Source organism: Ochotona princeps, chromosome 2 (assembly GCF_030435755.1).
Source record: "Ochotona princeps isolate mOchPri1 chromosome 2, mOchPri1.hap1, whole genome shotgun sequence".
Classification (NCBI taxonomy): domain Eukaryota; kingdom Metazoa; phylum Chordata; class Mammalia; order Lagomorpha; family Ochotonidae; genus Ochotona; species Ochotona princeps.
This window is the reverse complement of record NC_080833.1, coordinates 82804695-82831386: the sequence shown is the minus strand read 5'-3', so window position 1 is coordinate 82831386 and position 26692 is coordinate 82804695. Positions and strand designations below refer to the sequence as shown.

Below are 26692 nucleotides of genomic sequence, written 5' to 3'. Positions count from 1 at the left end.
ATGTAAATAGTGATGTTAAAAATGACACATTTTAGTGGTTAGATTTGACTTCATATTAGAGTTAATATGAGTAACATAGGCTGTTCTGGTTTTTTAATTATTCAAACACAATTATGGATAAGTGTAACTACACTTATTCTTTAAAAAAGGATTTCTTTGATGTGTGAAGTTCAGAAAACTCCTATTATGAATAACCTGGGCTTCAATGATATACTGTATCAGTGAGAATTAAGTTTATATCTATGCTATTTGAAGAGAGGTCTTTGTGTAAGTGTGGTATAGGAATGTTAGGTGCTGCACTACTCTGGGAGAGAGGGGATGTTAAGGTTGATTGTTTCATTGAAATAGGTGTTTTTACATCTGGAACCTCCACATCTGTTGCTGTATCAGTTTCCCAAATAAAAACACAGCCCTGGACTCTTCTAGTGTGAATCTCAGCTTTATAATCCCTTTATCTTTATATACATGTAGCTGATCTCTTTCGAATTATGACAACTACAAAATCTTGTTGTAAGCATCTTTTACAACCAAACCATGTCCTAGAGTCTGATAGTTCTAATTAATTTTATTGTTGACTGTTCTCTAACTGTATGCATCTGTAAATATTAACTTCTTGCCATGTTTCAATCTACTTTGCATCCTAATTATGTCACTCTAGCCATATACTCATAAATTTCTTGGAACTCTAAATGGTAAAATCTATTGCCCGCATTTTAGCCCTCCTCCTATCTGATATCTCTGGAATGTTTTGTGTCAGGACCTTCATCCACATATGCTTTATTGAGGTTGCTCTTCTTGCTTGTGTGTTTTTCCCGTTGTTTACTTTTCTTTCTGACCACAGCTAGATTTCTACAACGTACTATTAGTGATCGTGAGGCTTAACTCTGATTTCCTTTTCATTTATTCATAATAATGCAATCACCTTTTTTTTTTTAAGATCTATTCATTTTATTACAGTCAGATATACACAGAGGAGGAGAGTCCCAATGCATTGGGCCGTCCTCAACTGCTTTCCCAGGCCACAAGCAGGGAGCTAGATGGGAAGTGGAGCTGCCGGGACTAGAACCAGCGCCCATATGGGATCCCGGGGCTTTCAAGGCGAGGACTTTAGCCACTAGGCCATGCCGCCGGGCCCATGCAGTCACCTTTTTATGGTGATAACTTTGAAGTCATGTTTCCAAAATTCCTTTGCTGATATTCCTGTTCCTATCAAATCTCAACCAAATTCTTTCAGTGGGATGTTCTGTAGTTTCCCTGACATTTCTAAATCTCCATGTGCCACCCCTGGATCTCTCTCATGGTTGCATGGTCCCCAGGCCTTGGGCCATCTTCTACTGTTTATCCCAGGCCACAAGCAGGTAGCTGGATGGGAAGTGGAACATCTGGTATAAGAACCAATGCCCATATGGGATTCCGGTGCTTGCAAGGCAAAATTTATTCACTGACCTTTGTGCTGGGACCTAAAACATGTATCTTAAAACCTGACTTCCCATGCTTTCTTGTGACCTAAAGGACAAGTCAGAAAAACCCCACAGGAACTGACTCAACCTGAGACATGCAGTCATGCTTCCTGACTCTAATCAACTGCAAGAATTCTCTTTGGTTTTTCATGGTGAGCCTTTCCTCTCTGTTCTGTCTGCAGTGTTATTTCACAAGCCTCTGTCTAGCCAGTGCCACTCTGTGATTCTGTGAAGGTTCCAGACTGCAATCACCTTCACAATCGTCCCTCCCTTTAATACACATATACTGTAGAAGTAAATGAAAGTGATCACTTGACTACTAAATTCACCTTCACTCTCTACATACTTCAAGTAGAGAAGTTTGTTCTGGATAGTTTTTATGTCTGTTTCATATACAAAATGACACTTGTGAGATTTTTATGGTTAGCTACAAGGTGGTGGCAAGTGTCCAATTAAGGACATTAGATTCAGTAGGTATTGGAAGCCCTCTATATTACTCACTTACTACTGAAAGGAAAGGCAATATGAATATGTGAAGACATTTATCATTTCAGCAGTAACATGTTAAGGTCTAGGAAAACTACCAACTGAGGAAGTAAAAGATAGAGTCTTCTCCATTTGCTCATTGCTGCCTTCCTGTTTATGTAATAATCCAATTAGATGCTGCTACATCAAAATGCTAATTATATTGCCAGCTAAATTCACCAACACTTGCTCATGTTAAGTAAAGAGAAAAAGATCAAAGTTTTAAACAAGCCAACATTAGCGGTCTCTTAGAACTGTATTTTTCTTAACTAGTAAAATAAATAGCCACCAGTTTTTAGTACTAACAATACTTTGTATATAAGCTTCTTGTGGATTTTTCTCCCATGTAAGATTCATCAACTGTTTTATCGACAATATTGGCTTCAGGCACTTCTGTGAAGTTGAGTTGGGATACATAAAAGACCCATGTCAAACTGGTGGTCATGCAGGTATTCAGAGTGAAAGGGAGATCATAGTTTAATTTAATTTCAGTGCCTCAAGATATTTTTTCTTATAGGCCATATTACCACTCTATATCTGTATCCATCTTTTAGGAAATGATAGCTACTCTTAATACACTTAAAATAAGGCTTCCAGGATACAGCTAATATATATCACTTCTTTCTGTGTGGACCTCTTGAGCTATATTCAAATGCTGAATGATTTATAGAGAAGAACAGAGACATAAAGTAACCCCAAATGCAATTTATGTATTCTACTGACTGGGATGACTTTTTAGTGCCCTAAGTGATTATAACTTGATTTTAAGTTCTTTGAAGACAAAGTTGAAGCCTTATTCTTTTTAAATTCCCAAATTTTCAATAAGTTTTCAAGTTAATTATTGGATGTCAAATAAGAAATTTTCTGTGTAGTCCAGGAATCTAAGAGCCTGCTAGGCCCAATCGATTCTTTCTAAAATACGGTGGTCATATGTGGAATTTGACAAACAAGCAATCACTTAAACCTGTGTCCTGGCTGCTTTAAGCATAATTAATCGTATTCTAAGCAAAAGGCAGCCACTTGTAAACTAAGTAAAATAAGGAGGTCAGCAGCAGATTTTGAAACTGCTGCTTTAACTCAGGAAATAAGGTCACTCTGTCCTGGATAGTGGCTGACTCCCTGTGTCAATTAAAACTCTTAGTTGCAGGCAACAAATCAGACTATGACTGTCAGAAGCAAAATGGTTTATCAAGAGGACAACAGCAGGCCTAGAAAATGGGCCAAAACAAAAGGAACACAAGGAAGGGACATAAAAAATGCCTAGCAGTATGCACCCTCTACCAAAGACAATGTCCATCACTGCCTCCTAGACTGAATTCTTTCAGGGGACTTGTACCACCTGGCATCAGAAAGAAATTATAGACACTTTTCAGATAGGAAGATTGAAGTGTCTCTGGATTATGTACTTTGATTTTGAAATGTATAAATCCCTTTATAAATTAAGTTTTTCATGTTTACATTGTTGAGAAGGATGTATAGTCCTGTGGATCACTGATTGGGGTGGGGAGGGCTGAGGTATGGGAGATGGTGGATGAGACAACTGCTTCCGATTTTTTTGTTGTTTCTGTATCTTGAGGTAGGAAGGAGAGAAATGTGGAGGGCCACTCCCAGCAGCCTAATCGTGTCAGTACCCGGGGAAGGGAAACAGCCCCCTCTTGGTGTATAGATTCTATAGTACTAGAAAATTGAATTGGAGAACCTGAGGCAACATGGATAAAAAGAATAAAGTGAACTGAATTAAAATAGAAAATGATATGCCTAGAAATGAAATTTATTAGCACTCAAGATTGTAATTCTTCAAGGAATAGATACACACTCCTAAAAGAATTAGGGAAAAGAAGCCCTGCTTGTTTTGTATCCTAGAAAATAGCCAGAGCTTTGGTTCCACCTTTAACAAGAATGTTTATGCTTATTAGTGTATACCAGTATTAAAGAGTGCCCCTGGCACATTTCCTCCCCTTGATGCCTACACTACTTTCAAATAGACTTCACAGACACAGACGTCTTAAGATGGACATCTATAAACTACCGCATGAGTGTAAATAAAGAAAATGATAAGGATTGTGAAAATCAGAATGAATCAAAACTCTGGAGTAAAATCCAGCCTGTGTGACCTTTATGTCAGGAATTTGTAAATACCTTGTCCTATTTTTTAGTATATCCAAATACTTTTCAGCTCAAAGACAAAAATCACGCTACAGAGTTGGCAAACAAACAAGGCTACATAGTTCTCTCCAGCTCTATTCAGCATCAGTAGGAAGAAATTCCTTCAGGAATTGTACCAACTGGTTATGGATGAGTTCTCCTTAGCTGGAACCATTCATTGCCAAGGGATTGAGGTTTTCTGCACTAAGTTATTTAAAAGTGCCTGAGCAGTCAAATTTTTTTCTATCTTGGAATTCATAAAATTCCCAGGACAGAAGCATGACTTCCCTAGGCTGTCTTCATCCTAAATGTATCTATCAGCATGGTGGGTGCTCCAGGGCAGAGCCCCGCTCCCACTGTGTTGGTTAATCATTCACCCCAATATGGGATTAAAGGATACTGAGGCTTTGTGCTTGTTTGCTAACTCAGTGCTTGTTTGCTAACTCCAGCACTGGAAAGCATAACCTAAGTGAATAGACTAACAGATGTATACAATATCAATTGTTACACTGTTTACACTAATGCTTTGCATTAAGTAAACAAATCCTAAGCTGCCTAATGTCTGCAAAGAATAAAAGCTTCTTGTTATACACTTAAATACAAACCCTTATCTAGAATAAATCTATACATAGTAATGCAAGCAACTGCCTGCACTTCATTACCCACTGAAGTGTTTTAGTGTGTTCTAAGCGGTGATTAGGAAGCCTGCTGGGGTTCAGTTTGGCTCAGCTGGTCCATAGTTTGGAACAGCTACTGGTGGTATAAGGAAAGTCTGTGCCTAGCGTAGTTTTTCATATATTAAGATTCCCCATGTTATGCTGCATAGCCTCATTAAAGAGCAAGCTGCAGACAACACCAGGAGCCGAATTTTTGAGAAATCAGGACATCAATATGGAGTTAGGAGGGAACAAGTTCCATTGGGGAGTAATGCCTGTGAAAGGAAAAGGGAAGAAATGAAGTGGGATAAGGGAGTCCTTCAAACCCTAATATAGATATGCCAAAAAATAAAAATCTTTGCCAGCTCACTAGGAAGCTTCAAGGCCAAGGGTGTCTAATGAAGAAGTCAAACATTGGACTGAAATGTTTAGTTCATTTCCTACATTTTTGCTGTCGTTGACTAAAACCACCTAAAGAGAAGCATGACTTCACCAAAAATTTGGGGCGGCCCTGAAGGAAGGAGCAGTTGGGGTTGTCAGATCATCACACTTGTGTTTAGACATAGAGTCTTTCAAGGAAAAGTCTAAACTATGGATCGTTATCTGCTACAGTTTCCTGATTCTACCTGTATTCTCCATGACCTTTGAGATCCTAGTTAAGCTATTTTAGAACATCTACCAGTCAGTTCTGATGATTTCTCAATACTTGAAAAAGTTAACCTTTCAAAAGTTCTCCTGACTTTTATAAGTTGAGCCTAGCTCATTCCTTTGACTCAAAATGGGGTTCCTGGGGCCCAGCGCAATACCGTAGTAGTTAAAGTCCTTGCCTTGAGTGCGCCGTGATCCTATATGGGTGCCGGTTTATATCCCAGCAGCCCCACTTCCCGTCCAGCACCCTGCCTGTGGCCTGGCAATGCAGTCAAGTTCGGCCCAAGTCTTTGGGATCAATCCCCTTTATGCTTTCTCTTCCCAAAGATGTTGATTATAAATCTGTTGATTACAAGTTGATAAAATGGGCATCATTATCTTGGTGCAGAGCTGAGGGGAAATACTGTGAGGCTTTCCACATTCACTGTGATAGTGCCTTTGCCTTGTCATATATAGCATGTTTAATTTTTGAGATACTTCCCTTGAATACATAATTGGTTGATAGTTTTTATCCTTTAGGGATGTTTGTCTTATCAAATGCTTTTCTGTATCTATTGAGATAAGCATTCAGTTTTTTTATGATTTATTTTTATTGCAAAGGTGGATATACACAGAGGAGGAGAGACAGAGAGCAAGATCTTCCGTCCGATGATTCACTCCCCAAGCGGCCGCAATGGCTGGAGCTGAGCCAATCCAAAGCCAGGAGCCAGGAGCCTCTTCCAGGTCTCCCATGCGGGTGCAGGGTCCCAAAGCTTTGGATCATCCTCTACTGCTTTCCCAGGTCACAAGCAGGGAGCTGGATGGGAAGCAGGGCTGCCGGGATACGAATCGGCGCCCATATGAGATCCCAGTGCGTGAGAGATGAGGACTTTAACCACTACACTATCGCGCCGGGCCCAGCATTCACTTTTTATTCTTCATTGTTGATAGTATTTACAATGTTTATTGATTTTTCATATGCTAAAACATCCTTTCATCTGTGAGAGAAGGAATATATCCTACTTGATCATAATGAATGATGTTTTTGATGCATTCTGTTTGTTAGTATTTTTTTGAGAATTTTAGCATATATATTAATTCTCAAAATCAGTAGTTCCTTGTTTATATACTATAACATTTTGAAATCCAACTACATTTCATGTGCATTTTCCATTTCTGGATTATCAAGTATTTGGAATTTTGGTTTTTAGGAAAATTGATGGCCTATCATACATCCTTAAATGTGCATTAGCTTTCATAATGCTTAATGTCTAAAACAGTTGTTTAGTAGCTTATCAGAGAATCAATAATTTTTTAGATTTATTTATTTTTATTGGAAACCCAGATTTTTAGAGAGAAGTGGAGACAGAGAAAGATCTTCCATTCGTTGGTTCACTCTCCAGGTGGCTATAATGGCCAGAGCTGAGCCAATCCAAACCAGGAGCCAGGAGCTTCTTCTTGGTCTCCAACGTGGGTGCAGGGTCTCAAGGCTTTGGGCCATCCTTTACTGCACAATCAGGCCACAAAGGGAGATAGAAAGGAAATGGAGCAGCTGGGATAAGAAGTGGTGCCCCTGTGGAATACCAGCATTTGGAAAGTGATGATTTTAGCCACTAGGCTACTGTGCCAGGCCCGAAACAATAATTTCATAATGATTTTTCTCCTAAGTAAAGTAGATCATTGCCAATTTGTGCAGTTTACACTTTATCAATTCAACAATACGGGTTGACTGCTTCCTATGTGTCAAGTCATGCATTACATGCTCTGAAATGATATTGTCTGTACCAGCAATGTCAGGGCACACTTAAATAAGAGACTGGTGGAATTATGACTCCTTCTGAAGGACTATACTATTGTAGCAACATGGGGAAAAATCTGTCAGGGGGTGCGAGTTTGAGGGCAATCCCAGTCTATACAAAACTGTACCAAAAAATTTAAAAATTCAAAATAAAGATACAGTAAGAATTGGGAAAAAAGAAAATGGCACTGTTAAAATATAAAAGATAGAACTATACAAAGATCTGTTTTTTAACATTAAACACCCAACACGTAACTTATTTTGTGTCTGGCTTGTGTTTGTATATACTAATTTCCTTGTTTCATTCATTGAAGCATCCAACACAGATAAATTTCACTTCCTTATTGTCAATAAATATTTGCAGAAAAGGTAGAACCAGCATTGCCTAGGGTTCCATTGACTTTGATTTTTCCTTTTATATCTGAATGATCTTAGTATTTTTAAAATTTGTGTCAGTATATTTATAACATAATGAACACATATCCACACCTGTGTAGAGTATGGACAAGGTATTGAACATTCCTTTACTCTCTAAAATTGTCTTTGTATCTCTATCCGCTTGAGTCTTCCCCCATCTCCAGTCCTCAGTCCGAGCACCACTCTTGTGCTTTCCATCATTATAGTGCTGTTTCACTGAAATGCACTTTTATATTGCAATCTTGTATAATTTTTTAACTTATTTTAACTATTTAAAATGTTATTCTTTGTTTGGGATGCAGAGATAAAGAGAGAATGAGAAAGAAAGCAAGACAGAGTGATCTCCCAGCTTTAGTTGACTCACCATATGTCTACAACATCCAGTATTGAGTCAATTTAATCCGGGAGGTGAGAAGTCCCCCCAGATCTCACAAAGGTGTCAGGGAGTCAAGCATCTCAACCATCGTCTGCTGTTTCTTAGGATGTGCATTAGCAGGAAGCCACAAAACAGAATATTTGGACTCTCACTAGGCACTGTGCTTTTAGATGCAAGTATTCCCGATATTAATTTAAGTCACTGTGCTAAATTCCCACTCCTCATGCAACATTTTTTAAATATTTATTTATTTATTTTTTAACAATCTTGACATAATTAGGGTAAAAAGGTTTAAGCACTACAGGAAGATGGGCAAGACAATTAGTTCCTTATTGTTTCCTTAATATATCTGATGTAAAAGGGGATTTTAAGGGAGAAGCCCCACCCAGTTTCCCACCCACTCCAGGTCCCAGATATGGGGCATGCTCCGAGGGTCTTGCTCAAGTGGTTTTGATAGTTCAGCAGTTCTGAATTGCTGCCACTCTCACCACTCCAACCACGATGAGGTCGTTGGATAATCCACTGATTGACATAGTCCATCATAGAGTCTCCGTTTGCCCAGTATTTCACTGCCAACATATAGCTGAGGTGGTTGATTGACTTGTTCTGTCCTCTGTCTTTTCATGGTTGGGATTCTAAGTCTGGAAGCTCGATTTGGGGGATCCTCAAAGAAACTTTGTCTGAGATGTTCCCAGACCAGATTCTTGTATGTACTAGCAAGCGCAGTGCCCGGCACAGTCCATCGCCTCCATCAGGTGGTGGTTGCAGTTGCTGGGTTGGTTCTGTTTCCATCCCTGTCTTCCAGTGGAAACAATGGATGTTTGCAGTCTATGCAGTCTAGCCTGGTTCTGCCCAGGACACACTCGGCCCTCACATAAACCAGTGGGAGCTGCAGCCTAGTCAGAGCAACGCACAATATCCCCCACCAGGCCCTCCCCCTACCCTGGTTTACCAGTATGTGTGGCAGACTAGTCCAGTCTGTCCCACAACCCCTTCTGTTCTCATACATGTCAATGGTTATTAAAACCTTGTTCCATCTAACCAGTTCAACTATCCAGCTTTCATGGATATTGTTGGGTGTCTCTCTGTCTAGCCACCCCAGCCCCTGTCCTAGTTTTGGTGCTATTCTCTGGGGGGTGGTAACCTAAGAGGGAGGAGCCCACTATTTCCCTCCCAGGCCACTCCCACTCTTTCGGATTATGCACTCTCCAGGTGGTTCTGTGGTTTAACTTGACAGAACTAGCCCCCAGTGCCAGCTTCTGCCAGCTGATGCTGCAGTTAAGCCCCAAAAACCCTCACCCACTGCAACTGTAGATTGCACCAGTAGGAATAATCCGCCCATCCTGGTTTTTCCCTGATCTAGTCCACATGAGGCCCACAGGTGTTGTAGCCCTGCCTAGTCTGGTCTACCCCAACCCAGCTCACGTTCTCCAGTGGGAGTGGCTGTCCAGCAAGGGAAGCACCCCTTATTCCCCTGCTGGCTCTGCCCCCTCCCTTCCTGGTTCTCATGTGTGCTGGTTGGGTACTGCAGTCACATCTGGCACAGGCAACCTTAGCTTGGCATTCCGTGTTGTGTACTGCTTTTGTCACGACCAAACCTGGCTCGACCCACACTCTGTTCAGGTGTTCGGATTTGCCAGTGGATGATGTGAACTGATTCAGCCTGGTCTGCCCCCGACCCATGCCAAATGTATGCCATCGGGATACTTTCCATGGCCTGTTCTGGGCTGTTTCCTTTCATGCTTGTTGTGCTTAGCTGCAGGGACTGTGTCCTGCCAGAGGAGTTGCCCAGGCTCCTCCATCAGAACCCCTCCGAGTGCCAGATTTTGTGCATACCAGGGGGTCCATGAGCCAGCCCTACTCAGTTCACCTCCTGTCTTAGCAGGAACAGTGGCTTTTCCTTACTAGCCTTCAACCCAATCTGGCTCTTGCTGTTGATGTTTCAGCCCAGCCACGGCTCATCCATACCCACATATAGCTCATATATGGCTCTGTTGGGGTTGAGACCTAGCCTAGTCCATCCCACATCTACCCTGGTCCTCCGGAACACCAGAGGTGTTGCAGTCTGGCCCGGCCTGGTGTGTCTTGTCCCAGTCCACACTCGTGCCAAGTGGGACTACAACTGTATCCTGACCAGAACGCAGCCCCGTTCCAGCTCGTTCATGCAACATTTTTAAAGATTAATTCCGTGGGCCCAGCATTATAGCCTAATGGCTAAAGTCCTCTCTTTGCACGCACCAGGATCCCGTATAGGTGCTGGTTAGTGTCCTGTCAACCCCGCTTGCTATAAAGCTCTCTGCATGTGGCCTGGGAAAGCAGTAGAGAACGGCTCAAGGCCTTGGAACCCTGCACCTGTGTGGGCTACCTGGAGCAGGCTCCTGGTTTCTGGCATTCGACTGGCTCAGCTCCAGTCATTTTGGCCACTTAGAGGGTGAATCACTGGATGAAAGATCGTTCTGTCTCTCCTCCTCTCTATAAATCTGACTTTCCAATAAAAATAAATAAACCTTAAGAAAAGATTAAGTCCAGGTTTTCGCAAGATTCATTAGTATGGGGCTATTTTGGAAAAGTTGCTATGAACATTATTAGCAAGTTCTGCTATGAAAAAAATATTTAATCTCCATTAGGTATATAGTTAAGGGAATTTCAAGATCAATTCATGGCCTTTGTGGGAAAGTGCCAAACTGCTTTCCATAGTGGTTGTACCTGTGTGAGAATTGAAAAAAAAAATGTATGAATCGATGTTTATTTAAAGCATCTCCATCCCTTTGCACAATCTTTGCATTCATTAAGAATTGTAGGCCAGCGGTTGACTATCTGGATTAGTTAACATTGTCATATTACGCTGACATAGGAAGATAAAGAGCTCACATTTGCCTGTTATTTTGTCGCCACATCTGGTCTTACAGGAACAAATGAAGTAGAAGCCTTTTATACTTCTAGTTTACAACTGATGGCTGAATTTCACTTTAGGGAGCAATTTTGCTAAAGAAGAGGATGGTTTAAGACATGATAATGGGACAGAAAATTAAGAAGATAAAATTGGTACTCAGGTTGGGCTGGGTCCTAGTTCTCTCATCAGAAAAGTGTACATAATAATACTAGCCACTTCTTGTCATGTCATGTGAATTAAGACTTAGGAATTCCTCAGTGGAAAACATTTTATAAATTGCGAAATCTTGCAGGGGTTCATTGAAATGCTGGCTTCTAAGAAATCCATTTTGAAAAGAATTGTACAGAGTGAAAATTACTAGGTAAATTGAAAAGAAATGTTTCTTCAAGTTGAAAATTTTACTTGTGATTTAGCTTATCAAGAAATTCTCACAGTTCTCATTCTGTAGTGTTTGTTCCCTTCCAGAGAGGGCATAAAGCATATGACATTTGATGCCCTTAGTAATTGGTGGAAAAGCTTGCTATATGTTGGAGGGATTGTGTTACAGGCCTCAAAAGCATTAAGGTGGGTAATTTATGAAGCATAATTAATAAGTTACTAGAAATGTGTTTCCGGAATGAACCATTATGTTATGATCCAGATTTAAAAATCGACTTAACAACAGCCAGTTTTGCAAGCTGATAAATACGAAGCAAGTAATTTACTCATCATTCTAATTTTGATATTGCCATTGTTGTTTGGTCTTCATGGGAATCTCTAGCACTGCATACTAATTGCCGATAGGGGTTTTAAAAGGTTGCTCCTCACTGAAAATTTCAAATGGACCAAATATGCCTGTAGGCAACTTTTATTCTCTCTCCAACAGTGGTGAGGTGTGTTTCAGTACTTTCATCTCGAATAGTACCATGGGCCACCTTTCTTCCCCAGGCTTATTATTCATTCACTTAAGGGTTTCAGGCCACACACTTCTGTCACTTGTATTGCCAATGAGCTTAACGTGGTGTTTGCATGGATAGTGGGAGGGTCAACAGTGTCTGAACTGTGTGCTTGTGTACATGAGCATGTGTGTGCACACATGCCAAGGACCATCTGTCATGGAGAGATTGCAATTTGTGGTCAGAATCAGAATCCCCCATTCCTAGACAAACAGTAAGTTTCTTCTGCTCTAGGCACTTTCTGTATGTTATTAATCTATTATTTCTCAGATGTTCACAATTTTCTTCAGAATTATCCCAAATTTGTAATCTTAGATTTCTTGCTTTTAGACATCGATCATAATAAATGTTTTTTCATAAATCTAGACAAAATGTACTCTGATAGCTACACAAGAGGCAAATTGAAAATTGTTGCATTTTCATTCATTCCTTTAAAGAATAGAACGATTTTACTTGATTTTTGTTAGTATTGATGATAATACTGCCTACATTTTTCTAAGAGATAATCATGACTATGTATTTCCTATCCTGAAGATTTGGGGAATTAAAATTGTCAAAAATTGATCAAATTCGGAAAGATTCTACATCCTGACTTCTTAAGAAAAGCCAAATTATCTTATACTTTCACTAGCAAATGAAGAAACCATATGAATTTCTTTTAGATCTTGAACATTCATATCAAAACAGGACCAGCAAGGGGGCTCAGCAGGCTGACGCTTGTCGTGCAGTGCAGGCATCCTGTATGGGCTCCTGTTCATATCTTGGTTGCTGCATTTCCCACACAACTCCCTGCTTATGGCCTGGGAAAGCAGTTGGATGGCTCAGGTCGCTCAGACCCTGTACCCATGTGAGAGACCTGGGAAGGATTACTGGCTCCTGGATTCTGATTGGATGAGCTCCAGCCATTGTGGTCATTTGGGGAGTAAGCCAGCAGAATGAATATCTCTCTCTCACCCTGTCTCTCCTCTATAAATCTGCCTTTAAATAAAAACACATGTCTTTTTTTGAAGAAAAAAGTCTGCAGCAAACAGGAAATTGTGAATAGTTGTGCACCATCTTAATTCTCCAAAATATACAGTTACAAACAAAACTAGCAATCCCATCAATGTAATTGCATGAGAATACACTTTATTACACCTGTTCAAATATTTTCAATTTGCAGAATACTTGTTTATATTCAGAACAATGTTGATGAGCAGTTTTTCTTAAAATTTGCAAGTAATGTGGGCTACGTGGTTGCCCTGGCGGGTCAGATACTTTGGGGATATCTGTGTGCCATATCAGAGGGTATAAATTTCAGTCCTGGCTCGCTCCTGATTTAAGTTTCATATTAACATGAGCAGGGTGAGGGTTTGGGTGAATGGATCTCTGCCCCCAAGAGGAAACCCTCATTAAATATTGGTTGCCAGCACTGGTGTGGCTCAGCTCTATAGACATTGAGGGCATCTAGGAATTATACAGCAGATGCAAACTCCCTATATATGCCTGTATATTTGTTCTGATAAACTCAACAACATATACCAGTTAATCAGTTAATCAGGATAATAATTAATCACTAGTTGATTTAACTAACACTGAAAATGAAGAAAACACATCTGAACACCATCAATTTTATTCTTAGACCCAAAGAAGAATAAAATTATGACATCCAAAAAATAGAGAGATGATTTAAGTAAATAGAGGTAAACAAGGAACTGTAATTTTTTAAGGAGCTAAATAACTTTGAACAAGTTCCAAATCATTAAAAGAAAGGGATAAGAGATACTTTTCAACAATAATGTAAATTGATAGGAAAAGTTTAACCTATATTCAGAGTAAATGATAAAGACATGATGGTCACTAGCGTTGAAATCCATTTAAGAGGGCCCGGCGGCATGGCCTAGTGGCTAAAGTCCTCGCCTTGAAAGCCCCGGGATCCCATATGGGCTCCGGTTCTAATCCCGGCAGCTCCGCTTCCCATCCAGCTCCCTGCATGTGGCCTGGGAAAGCAGTTGAGGACGGCCCAAAGCTTTGGGACCCTGCACCCGCGTGGGAGACCTGGAAGAGGCTCCTGGTTCCTAGCATCGGATAGGCGTGCACAGGCCCGTTGCGGCTCACTTGGGGAGTGAATCATCGGATGGAAGATCTTCCTCTCTGTCTCTCCTTCTCTCTGTATATCTGACTTTCCAATAATAATAAATAAATCTTAAAAAAAAAGAAATCCATTTAAGGGACTTTTATCAGATTATTAGTGTTGATTCTCTTGGAACCAAGTAATATTTTCAATTTGTTTCAGTAATTCTTATCAGACTACCTTTTACGCATTATGCAATTCAAGTGATCTTTGAATTATTGTCAAATTCTACCATAAAGAACACTTTCACAAAGGACAAGCAATTCATATCATCTAGTGTTACTGTCATTTCTAGGCTAAGTCCCATGGAAATTCATAACTTAGAAATGAAAGTCACAAAGATGCAACTGCCTACATAATGCCAATGCAGTGGTCATAAATATTTCATGAACGTTGCATGGGCAGATCTCCATTTTCATGAGTTAGAATTTGTACAGCTACGTCTCCAGATTTTACTATTCATAATGCACAGTGTGCCCGTAGAGCCCTTCATAGTGCCTTTTACTATTTAGTTTTAATTAAGAAATTACTACATTGAGAGGGGAACAAGCAAAACCAGTACTTCTTTGTTAAAACTATTAACTTTACTGAATATAGTTGATAACCATCAGGTGCAATTACCTCATTGCGGTGTCTTAGCACATAAACACATAACTTTTAGAGTGATAGGGGATGGACCAAGATATATTAAACCAAAGTGAAAAGGTTGTTTCTAAAGGCTAACATTAGAAATCTTATCTGGAAATAATTTGAAAGGTTAAAAAGCAAAGAGCAATTTATTGCATATAAAAATATTAATTACAAATGATGCACTTGCCTGCAGCTTCAGAGTTGAAATATCCGCCTATAATTCTGGATTTTTCTTTTTATTGAAAAAACATTTTCCCTTGCTAAGATAATATTACCAAGTTCAATAATGAATTTGTGGTGCGTATTTTAATGTAATTTATCAAAGCACAATATCAGTACCTGTCAGAATAAATTTTGCACTCAAAGTAATGGAAAAAAAAGAACTATTGTATGCATAGAAATCAAAGGACATCACTACGCTGTTATTTCAATGGAAAGGATGGGTGTTTGCCCTCTAAATGATACTTATCCCATGAGAAAGTAAAAGCCTGAAAATCACAGGAAATAGGCTCAGGAAAATGTCTATTTCTTGCTTTAAAGAATAAGTATTTGATATTTTATTTCACTTTTGTCATTTTGATCAATTCTTTCAAGTAGATGAATGTTGAAAAACCCTGCACAGATCTTGATAACATTTACAAAAGTAATCTAGTTACTGAACAGCTCATATCTAATCCAAGGCTAAATTATTCCATATTAGCATACAGTGTGCCCAGACTTAGACTGATGATTAAGCTGCAGATAGATTTTTTTCTTTTTGATTGCTTAAGATAGGTCTGCAAATAATGAAAACAATGGCTTCAGATTTATTATCAGTCACCCAGGAGTCAGAGTTCAATTATGTTTTATTAGGCTTAAACCAGTGAGGTCACTAGAAATCCTGTCATGTTTTTTGAGGTTACCACCACCAGAAGTTTGTTGTTTTCCTAATATTTAACTGAAAGTGAAAAATGCTACCTTTCATTTTTTTATCTTTGTAGTTTTTTTTTTCTATAAGGCTCTCCTGAGGAATTTAAACTTTGTGTGATGAATTTTCAATTCACCTGAAATTTGTTAACCTTAGTTCCCTAATGAATTGAAGTGTGATACTGAGGAAAAAATTGAGAAATGTATCATGTAGATCATTGTCAAGTTGAATTTGTCTTGCACATCTCCAGCTCTGCTGTGGTTCCAGTACATGTTTTAATCAAAATTCTTTAATTATTTATTTTCTATATCTATCTGGCCCATTTGAACAGGATCCAGAGCTGGTGCGGAACATCTGTCGCTGGGTGAGGCAAGCTGTTCAGATTCCTTTTTTTGCCAAGTTGACCCCAAATGTCACTGATATTGTAAGCATCGCAAGAGCTGCAAAGGAAGGTAAGGACTAGACTTTTAAGAATAATGATTAATTTGAGTGCTAGGGCAGGCACTGTAGCATAGAGGATTGAGTCTCCACAGGCGGCGCTAACATCTCCTGTGGGCGCAGGTTCATATCTACCCGCTCCACTCCAGTCCAGCTCCCTGGTAAAAGCCTGGGAAAGCAGAGAATGATGGTGCGATTTCTTGGATCCCCACCCATGTCGGAGACCAGGTAGAAGCTCCTGACTTTGGAATAGCACACCCCAGCTATTGCAGACATTTGGGTAGAGAACCATCAGGGAAGGGTTATCTTTTTTTTTTTCTCTGTGTCTCTCCTTCTCTCTGTAGCTATGCGTTTTAAATACAATTAAATAAACCTTTAAAATAAATAAATTGAGTACTTTATATCACATGTGCTACTTTCGTTTCTGGGCTCAAGTTACTCAAGGGGCATCAAGACTTGGCCAGGAAATATGACAGCAGAACTTTTCCGAATAAATACTTGTTTCACACACAGTTGTGCAGCAAAACTTTAGTCACGGCAAATTATTCCACATTTAATGACCTTGTAATACAACAATTCAACAATAACATGTGAATCATTAATGGAAAAAGAGAGAAAGATCAGTTTCAAATGGTATATTTTTCTCTGAGGTTTTTATTTTTTTAATTGTTTAATAGAGTCTTGTGTACTTCCTTATACACATGCCAGTAAATAGCTGTGGAGTACCTAAATCATACGGTCAGTGCATGCCTCAGAAATCATATATGCTTGTGTTTCATCCCATGGAAATTGATTTCTGATTTACAAAGACATCATAAATTACTTGGAAAATAACACCAAACACAAACATTTGGCATGAAAAAAATCTGTAAAGTAATTGGAAAAATGATGTATTCTTAATTAAAGTCATTTTTGAAACTACCTAGGGCCAGTATGATGAAGCAGCTGGTAAAGCTACTAGAGCCTGTGGCACCAACATCACATCCGGGTGCCTATTCATGTCCCAATTGATGCACTGCTGATCCAGCTCCATGTAGATGGTCTGGGAAAAACAGAGAAATATGACCCAAGAAATTGGGTCCCTGCCACACAAAAGAGAGACCCAGACGAGGCTCTGGTTCCTGCTTTCAGCCTGGGCTATCCCAAGCAATAACAGTCATCTGGGCAGGGAACTATCATATGAGCTCTCTCTCTTTCTCTCTCTCTCTCTCTCTCTCTCTCTCTCTCTCTCTTTTTCAGTTTCCCCTATCCCTGTAACTTTGACTTTCAAAGAAATGTGTAAACCTCAAAACCAAAAACAAACACACAAAACCTTACCAGTTTAAATATAATTGTGAGAATTAAAGTAGTGAAAACAGTTGAAGGGAGGATATTCTCAATGGAAAATGGAGTATGCCGGCTGCATTTTCCTGGATCCTGTCATTGTGAACGCTTTTGGTTTCAGAAAGGGTCTATTTAATTGAATGAATCTGAACCATTGTTTCTGTAAGCACTGCAGGCAAATGCTGCTGTGGTTCTCACAGGTGGTGCAGATGGTGTCACGGCCACCAACACAGTCTCGGGCCTGATGGGACTAAAAGCTGATGGCACACCCTGGCCAGCGGTGGGTACTGGAAAACGGACCACTTATGGAGGAGTATCAGGTATGTGTTGCCCTCTCTTTTCATTGTACTTTGAAGAGTTTTGAAAACTCCAGAGGTCATGTTGTAGGCAGAGTGTTGTGTCATTTTGATCTTATATTCTTACAACTCATTATTGGTCAATATTCCTAATAGTCCTGACAGATGGAGTAGGTTGGATATGCAGGCACAAATGACTGCGAGAGAATACCAAAACAGGGTCTTTTACAAATTCTATTCTTTCATAATCTCTGCTTTTTCTGTTTTTTATTATCAGGATGTCCTTGCCATGCATTAGCACAGGCTAATTGTAAGCACCCTGAATATTTTTGTTCATAGTCTGAATTAGTTTCTGCCCCTCCTAGAATTTCGATGTCTACCTCCTTCAAAAACCTTCCTTTCATAGATATCACAAACAACTCATTAAAACAATATTTAAGCTTCAGCTGACCAGACATATGTCAGCCTCATACTTTTGAACACCCCCTTTCACTGGGAAACAAACTCTAATCCCAAGGTCCTCTTTAGTATCTTTGCTTGCACTCTGTTGCTGTGACGACATGAACTTGGTCTTGAACAGACAATGCTATGAGGTTCTTGACTAGACTGGTATGGGGATTAGTCTCCTTGGAGATAGAAAAAAGTGGTAAATATACATAACATAACAGTATCCCACTGTTCAGGAAATTCATGAATAAGACGAAAATGTGCATTTGGAAGAGGCTGGTATGACACAAATAAAACTGTATCCGTCCTGAGGCTTTTGTTTTCTTTTGTTTCGCTTCGTTTGAGAGTCTGATGTCTGTCGATGAGCGTTAAAGCAACAACTATCACAAAGCTGTATTCTGCTTCTAGTGGAACGACAATCCCACAGTGACAGAAAGAAGAATGCTGACCCAGAGCTCCCGCTTAGCACCCAAACATAGCTATCAGGAGCTATCAAGCAAGGCCTTAAATATTGTCATAATGCAGAATAGCATGGACCATATTGGCATGACCCACAGAAAGAGTCAAGAGACTCCAGAATTGGGCTGTAACATGCACTATGTTTTCTGTCAGCCCATTTCAATTTTTCCAACGTGCCATGTTGACAGCGAGAGAATAAAGGAGGTCACAGAAGGTACTGAACATTAAAAATTAATAAAAGAACTATTGCAGTAGTATTTTATATGAGTAACACCATTCACATTTTGTCATGTGAGCTGCAGTTTGTGAATATTCCTCCATACTATAACTCAGTATAATAAAACTACAAAATTATAGCATTAGAAAAAAATCTTTTGTGTTTGCAGCCTTTAAGCATATACATGTTGGAAATTATAGCCTTACCTGAAAACAAGTTCAGCTGTACCTCAGAACCTGTTAGGATTTTCATAAAACTCTATTTCTAAGGTTTACAAATTCACCTATAAATATTCACTTGGCTTATAAGCTTAGCTAAACCTAGGTGCAACTTCATTTTAAACAACAGAAGTCTCTAACATTTTAAGGGATTGTACCTCATTTCTAATAGGTTCTATTTTATGTTCCTTTCATTAAAACATCTGTTTTGAAAATAACTCCCCTCTCCATTGATATCAATACTGTTTTCCTCCTTTTAAGAGTTGCTTACTAGGGTATAAAGGTATTAGTATATGCAAAAGTGTTTAAATAGGCAGTGGTAACATACTGGGGGACAAAGGTAAGTTCTATACTTTCAAAATGATTTTTAGTTAAACCTATCTAGTTAAACCTAGTTAAATCTAGCCTTGCAAAACAACAGTCTCAAATTTCTAGAGTGAGGAGAGTATAAAAATGGCTAAACACTGTTGCCAGTTTTATTAAATATATCTGTCAGGACATCAGATACTGCTTAAACATAGCAAATGATTAAAAATAAATAAACAAATAGCAACAATAAAAACAATATTTTTTCTTAAGACTTTTTTATTGTATAGACAGATATACAAGGAGGAGAGACAGAGAGAAAGGTCTTCTATGTGCTGGTTCACTCCCCAAAATTTCCGCAATGGCCGATCTGATCCGAAGCCAAAACCCAGGATCTTCTTCGGGGTCTCTCACGTGGATGCAGGGTCCCAAAAGTAGAGGCCTTATACCATCCTCTGCTTCTTTCCCAGGCCACAAAAAGGGAGCTGGAAGGAAAGCAGAGCAGCCGGGGTACAAACCTGCACCCATTTTGGATCCTAGTGGCTGCAAGGCAAGGCTTTGGCCATTAAGCTATCCCACTGGACCTACTAGGTTTTTTGAAAAAATAAGTTTTGAAAAAACTATACCACAGCATAATGTTCATATATTCCCAAGAGTTTTCTAAGATTATTAGAATGTTTGTATTCCGAAGAGAGACTCAATTCATGGAATTTATTTTAAATGAAATCTAAATAGTTCTCAGTTTTGGATAGCCTTCTGAATTACAACACATACATTCCATTGCCAGAGAAGGATATTGTCCACTATCATTACATCCTGTCTCTACTGAATCTTTGTTATTGTTTCTTCCAAGAGAGCTACAGCTATTTTAAATATAAAGGTTTTATTTGTTTAAATAGGAAAAATGGAGGTACTTGGGGCAGCATACTTTAGGAAAACGATCATCTATCAGTTTAGTTTTTCTCTCCATATGAGCTAGGCAGAAAAAGGCAATGGACTGCACTGGAAGATAGAGTCTCAGTTTCACCTGAGTTCAGTGTTAGTTGAATGTTTCCAGATATCATTAGTCTGGATTCAAGAGCAATGTTTTTCAAGGTTTGATTACAACAAATGAATATAGAATGGAAGCAAGTTTGAAGAACTATAATCAGCCTTTAAAAAATGAAATAGAAGGAGAAAATGTCAGATTGCTTCGCCCAAAATTGAGATGAGCATTGTTTTGTCAATCTTTTTCACTTACACACATGGTATGCACATTTCTTTGCCATGTGTAAAATGATTTGTTTTAAACTTTGGTTGACTTCACAAAAGTCTAAAAGCTACTGTTTTAAGAAGACAAATGACAGAAGTGAAATGACAGAAGTCAAAAAGCTTAAAGAAAAATAACTTCCACGTGTTACAGTCTATAAGCCTGTTACGAGAGGGATCATATCCTAAGTTCGTATACTCAACTTCATTATTTCAGACACTGCACTTTTCTGAATCACCTGGAGGTGGTTAGAATCTGTCATACCTGAAACATGACCCAAGCTCATAAGAAAATGGTTTATTAATTTGAGTTCCAGTAAAAATACCTGGTAACATTATGTTCATACCATGAATCTGTTAAAGATTGTGATCTTGCAAAATGTTGTGATTGCAAAATGTTGTCTGGTAGTCATTACTGATACTTTTATGAAAACTGGATGGGCTGATGAAGTTTTCTGGCATATAGAAGTGGGCAATGTGTAGCCTTTAGGCTGTTTTAGTCTTAACTTGTTTTTTTTCTGACTGTCCAAGGTAACCACAAGCAGCAGATGAAATTCAGTAAGTCTATAGCAGGCTAATTTTTTTTTTAAAGATTTATTGATTTTATTACAGCCAGATATACACAGAGGAGGAGAGACAGAGAGGAAGATCTTCCGTCCAATGATTCACTCCCCAAGTGAGCCTCAACGGGCCGGTACGCGCCGATCTGAAGCCGGGAACCTGGAACCTCTTCCAGGTCTCCCACGCGGGTGCAGGGTCCCAATGCATTGGGCCATCCTCAACTGCTTTCCCAGGCCACAAGCAGGGAGCTGGATGGGAAGTAGAGCTGCCGGGATTAGAACCGGCGCCCATATGGGATCCCGGGGCTTTCAAGGCGAGGACTTTAGCCACTAGGCCACGCCGCCTGGGCCCAGGCTAATTTTTAAGTTAATAATTTTGCATGTCTAATAAACAATGCTATAAATATTCAAATGCCCCTTGGGAGAAAACAGTCATTCTCTTTCTTTCTTTTAAAAGTATGGAATTAGCACCGATCAGTTGTTTTTGTCTAACTTTCTATTCCCTAGAATCAGCAGAAACAAGTTCTGTTATATCAAACAGCAATTAGTCCATGAATCACATGCAGTTGAATAGATTATCACATTTTGATGATGTAAGAAGAAAAAAATTTATTGACCTTATTTATTGATTGAGTGAAACCCTAGTGTTACAAGTAACAACTATACACTCCATCCTTGAGTCAATTATTCATTGTTTTTCCTGCTTTTTGCTTAGTTTCTTTTTTCTTATTTTAGTTTCATATTTTGACCTTTTATCTGAACATGTTCCCAAATAATCAGGACATCTCAATAAACCCCCCAACTTTGTGATTATTTTCACCCACCTGTCTAAATGGTGTTATCCAGCTGTGGTGTGACATTTCCACATGAACTCCCCCCTGTGGTTTAGATCCCATCAAAGAAGGTTAAGAATTAGTGCTGCAAGACAGAAACTAAAGACATATCTCCCTTGCAACTGGGTGCACAAAGATAATCTTTACTTATTGATAACAGAATTAAGAGAAAGTTATAAAACATCTTTCAATGGGGCATATTCATTGAAAGGAATTTTTGTTGTTCTTTGTGGTTATTGTGCTTTTATTAATGGAAGATCTCCTGTTTACTAGGAGTGTTATGTCATTTCCTAGTCCTGGACATATTTTGTTTGTTGCACATGTTAACACATATATACATGCACATACTTCAGGGAAAAGGTACATTAAAAAATTGGTTAGTTTGAAAAGCTATGTAGCAGAGAGGGAAAGATAGACCTAGAAAGAGAGGAACACACACAAATCAGGGGTGGTAAGGATGGGAGATATCTTAGATTTACTCTCCCAACAACCAAGTTGAGTGAGGTTGAAGTCAAGAACTAGAAACTTAATCTGAACTTTCTTGTCAGTGACAGGAATGCAAGTACTTGGACCATTATCTGCTGCTTTCCAGGTTCACTGGCAGAAATCTGGGTCAGAAGCAGAGGCGAAACTCAGTGCTATGGGTATCCAAGCCATGCCTGAGTCACCTGCCAACAATGCCTGGCTCAGAATGCACGTTAAGTTGCGATAGGTATCTTAGGTTCAGTATAATTTACTTTCTACAAGCTGGAAAAACTAGCACGTGATTTTAAATTATCCTAGATTCTTATTTTAAAATGATTGTTTATGTATAAACTTAGCTAAAACAATGTAGTATTTCATTTAATATTGACACTGCTTTAGTATTAACTTCTAAATAATTTATCAAGGATGATTCTTTTCCAGTCCCAAATTCCTAATAATTGCACAAGATATTGTGGAAGATCTGAGATTGTAGATGAGTGCCCTTAAAACATTCATGGAAAGTGTGGAATTTTCTAAAAAAGTATGTGCAGAATTCCTACTATTTTTCACCAATATAGACTTGTCTTTTAATCCCATTTTTAATGAAATTTTGATGTATCCTTCTGTTTAAAATTACAATTATTCACTCAATATATGCTCTCACAGTCTATAGTAATGAGTTGTGCTGAGCCTTTATATTTATAAGCCTCCTATAAAAACAACATAGGAATGACCAATTTTTTTAAAAAAAGGTATGAATTAGAAATATTGCAAGTAATTTCTAAATTGCTGCTGTAGGACAGAAAGTGAATATAAGCTGTATCTTTATCAAACTTACCCATATGTGATTTGATACGGTAGCAAAAAAGAATTGTTGACAATACCTTTAAAATTTATTTTTTTCAGTTTAACATAGTTATGTGTGACTTGTTGAGAGCATTAACTAACAAAGCAGCAAGTACTAAGCTACTAGACATTACATAAGTACAAGTCTAGTGTAACTCACTCTAAGAACAAACTTGTTTTAATGTATTTATTTATGAGTGATGTTTGTGTAACAAGCCATCTAATAGCTTAGAAGCTTATATACATTTTAGTTACCTCTTGCTTTGAATAACTACTTTTACAAATGCAAGGAACAGAAAACTTTGCAAGTATTGCTTTAAGTTCTTATACAACACAATACAATTATATCACAAAATACAGAATTGGTCATTTTTATTAGGATGTAATTTTTAATGAGCTGGATTTTTTATTGGTGCATAAAATCCATTTAGGAAAACATGTCTACTATCTGTCATAAAATTTAAGCTATCTGTTGTAACCATCTTTATCAATTAAAAAAAACAGGCCTTAATTCTGAAATCCCTAAAATATTCTGATAAATAAGCATATAATTTAAATGAACAAAAATATGGAAATAAATCATACCAGAAAGAACGATTAAAAAAAAAAGCCTCCCATTTAATATTTGCTAATTTCCTTTTAGTTTATGTATCAAAGTAACACAAAAATTCTCATGTGTTATGAAAATAATTTTAACTAGCAAAAGTTTAACAGAACAAATTATTAGTAATATATGTGTATAATAGTTGCAAAACAGCAGAAACTAGGTACTGCAGATAAAGATGCTAAATTGTGATTTTCATTATAAATAATCATTTTGGTTGAGAGAAGCTCACCATGAGAAACAGTCTAATTTAAAGAATTCTTATTTGTGTATATTTTATTACAGACTGAAAAATAGCCCTTTTCCCATTATATTGCCTGTCCTGGAGCCTGAGGTTTTCACTGCTTAGCCACCGTTGGTTTGTACGGAAGATCAGAGCCCTAATAATAGATTTTTGACAGTGAGCTTGCCTGGTACCTATCCTACACAAATCCTCACTGTTCATGTTTGCTTCATGGCAACAAAGCAGACAGAAGGAAAATGCCAAGTGCTGAGTTTGAGGTACAGCCTTGCCTTGGCTTGACATTTCAACAGAATAGCAGTTTATGAGATGCATAATTTTTCATCTGGGACTCAGCTGCCATATTCATCGACGCTTGCAGCTCATCGACGGGCAGGCACAAGGGCAAAGGTTTAAAGCATGGATCAAGGTCTACATCCTTTGCTTAGGTCTTTTGAAATAAACATTGTCCTGCAGATACATGACACAAGCAAAGTGTATTGAAGAACAAACACATTTATGAGTACCTGGAAATTATCTATATTCTTCTTTTTTTCAAAATTAGGAAAATAAATTACTGTCTGTGCCATTTCCAAAGAAAATATTTGATAGACTTTGTAAACTAAAGGACTCTGACAAGCATATTAAGAAAAGTTACCTTTGCAGCAGTGGTAATGAATTATTAAATTTCTTTCCTCACTGTGTGTGATTTTTTTTCATAAAGAATGATTTCAAGCTTGAAATTAATCAAAAATGTTCTATTATGAAAGTAAGACTAGAGAGTATTGTGTCACTATTTGAGCTTGAATTTAAATATTCACAGATTCATGCATATCTACTGTACTAAAAAAAAAATCAGTGTAGGTCCACGTCAGTGCCTGTTTAATTTAGAACTACACATCTCTGTGAGCTTCAGGAACAGTTCACCGAGGCACAGGCTCATACAGAACAATGGTACAGTACACTGGATTAATTAAAGAAACCTTGCAGAGAACTGAGTTCTCAGTATGTCAAGATTTCAGTTTTATGTTAAATATTTTCCAAAGGCCAGAACCTTAAATCTCAGGGGCTGTACCAGGCAGTGAGCTGTGAATTTAACCATAGGCTAACTGCTAATGATAAGGAAAAGAGTTCTAGTTGAGGCAGCTGTAATACAGTCATTGGATTAGGCTATCAATCACTCTGCTCCCTAAGGAAAAGGGGAGGAAGACCAAACACTGCAAAGGGAAATTAGGAAAGGAGGGCATGACTAGAATGAGATTTCTCCCCATCTTGATCTGTTCACCGTGTTAAATCCCCAAGCATCAGACCAAACTCACCAGCATTACTCTGACTGTAATGCCAACACATTTATTCTTCACATCTAGAGGACTATCAAAATGTTATTGCCTCTCAGTACTGGAAGATCTTTAAGCCTGGAAGCATACAGTTAAGTACATAAGAAAAAAAAATAGTTTAATCCTTAATTTATTTTTACTTGAGATTTATATTTATGAGTAGTTAATGTACTGAGATTCTTCTGTGTTGGTAAAGGGTATTATCATTGTTTAAACTCTAAACTAGATCCAGTTTTGGTTATGGAATCCTGATGGTGACAAGAAATTCTACTGGATCCATATTTTTCAGATGAGCATGTTTCAGACCTGGGAGACTCGATAAAACACAGGTTTCTGGGTTATTTCCTCAATTGTACCAATACATGGGTCTGAAAGATTCTTCCTAAATCCAGGATCTGATACAAATTTACTCGACAGGGTTAGAGTTCATTTCTATGAAAAGTTAGAGAACTAAATATTTAGTGTCAGAAGAGGAAAGTGCCACTGAATTTATTATTAACCTGCTAAACATTGTTTGTATCAAGAGCATCCGTTCTGAACACCTCAAATATAATCTACAAAAAACAATAGTCCTTTGAAAAGGAAACAGATGGAAGGAGCAGGCAAGAGTAAAATTAAAATTATGAAACATTATTTTTCTTTTTGACTTGGTGCAGATGCCAAAATATGAGATAGTTTTTTTCAAGGACAGCTGCTTATGTGTAAATTCGCCAAGTTAATTTTTCCAACACTTAAAATGTAGGGAACAGCAATACTGCTACTCTACTGCTCTTCTCAATTAATTTATGCAGTTTCTAGTATTCCCATGCAATACTGTCACTTGTACCAATAGGAGAGAGGCGATAACCAGTGTTAAGACAAAAACATTATTTTAACCCACAGAGTTACTCTGTTTCTAAGGTTATACAGTGTACGAAGAATCTACGAAAGTCATATTTAGATTGTTCATGATACTGTTACCATCTATGGAAGCTGCCTGCAGCCTACTTCTTATTAGAGAGAGTTCCAGGGTGCGACCCCAACAATTTAGTGTCATGTGAATTCCTAGATGAAACCAAGCATTTCATTTCAAGAGGTCCAAAATTATAGAGCAATATCCTATGTTTGAATGTGGAGACTGCCAAGATGTTATACTAATAAAAATCACAATTGAAGATATGGTGGGGTCTGGTGAGCCCAGTTTGACTGTAATTTCTAACTTTTTCAAAAGTTCAGGACCTTGACTCAATTGAATGAACAAACATTGTCAGAAGGTGTACAGAAACTTTATATACCTTATTTCAGTGATCTTAAAATTTGAATGCTCATGGTTACTGCACAATTTAAAAATCACTGGGGCAGGTAGGATAGTTCAGCTGGCTAATCCTCCTGCAAGCACTGGCATTCTATATGG

The 26692-nt window shown here is 38.4% G+C and overlaps 1 protein-coding gene across 1 annotated transcript in view; it reads left to right on the top strand.

The window, feature by feature from the left end:
- Window positions 1-26692, top strand: part of DPYD (dihydropyrimidine dehydrogenase) — an 873733-nt gene that overhangs the window by 614593 nt on the left and 232448 nt on the right. The window contains exons 17-18 of the mRNA XM_004582023.3: window positions 15814-15934; window positions 17444-17563. Of these exons, the coding sequence (XP_004582080.3) occupies window positions 15814-15934; window positions 17444-17563 (241 nt within the window). The remainder of the gene's footprint in view (window positions 1-15813; window positions 15935-17443; window positions 17564-26692) is intronic.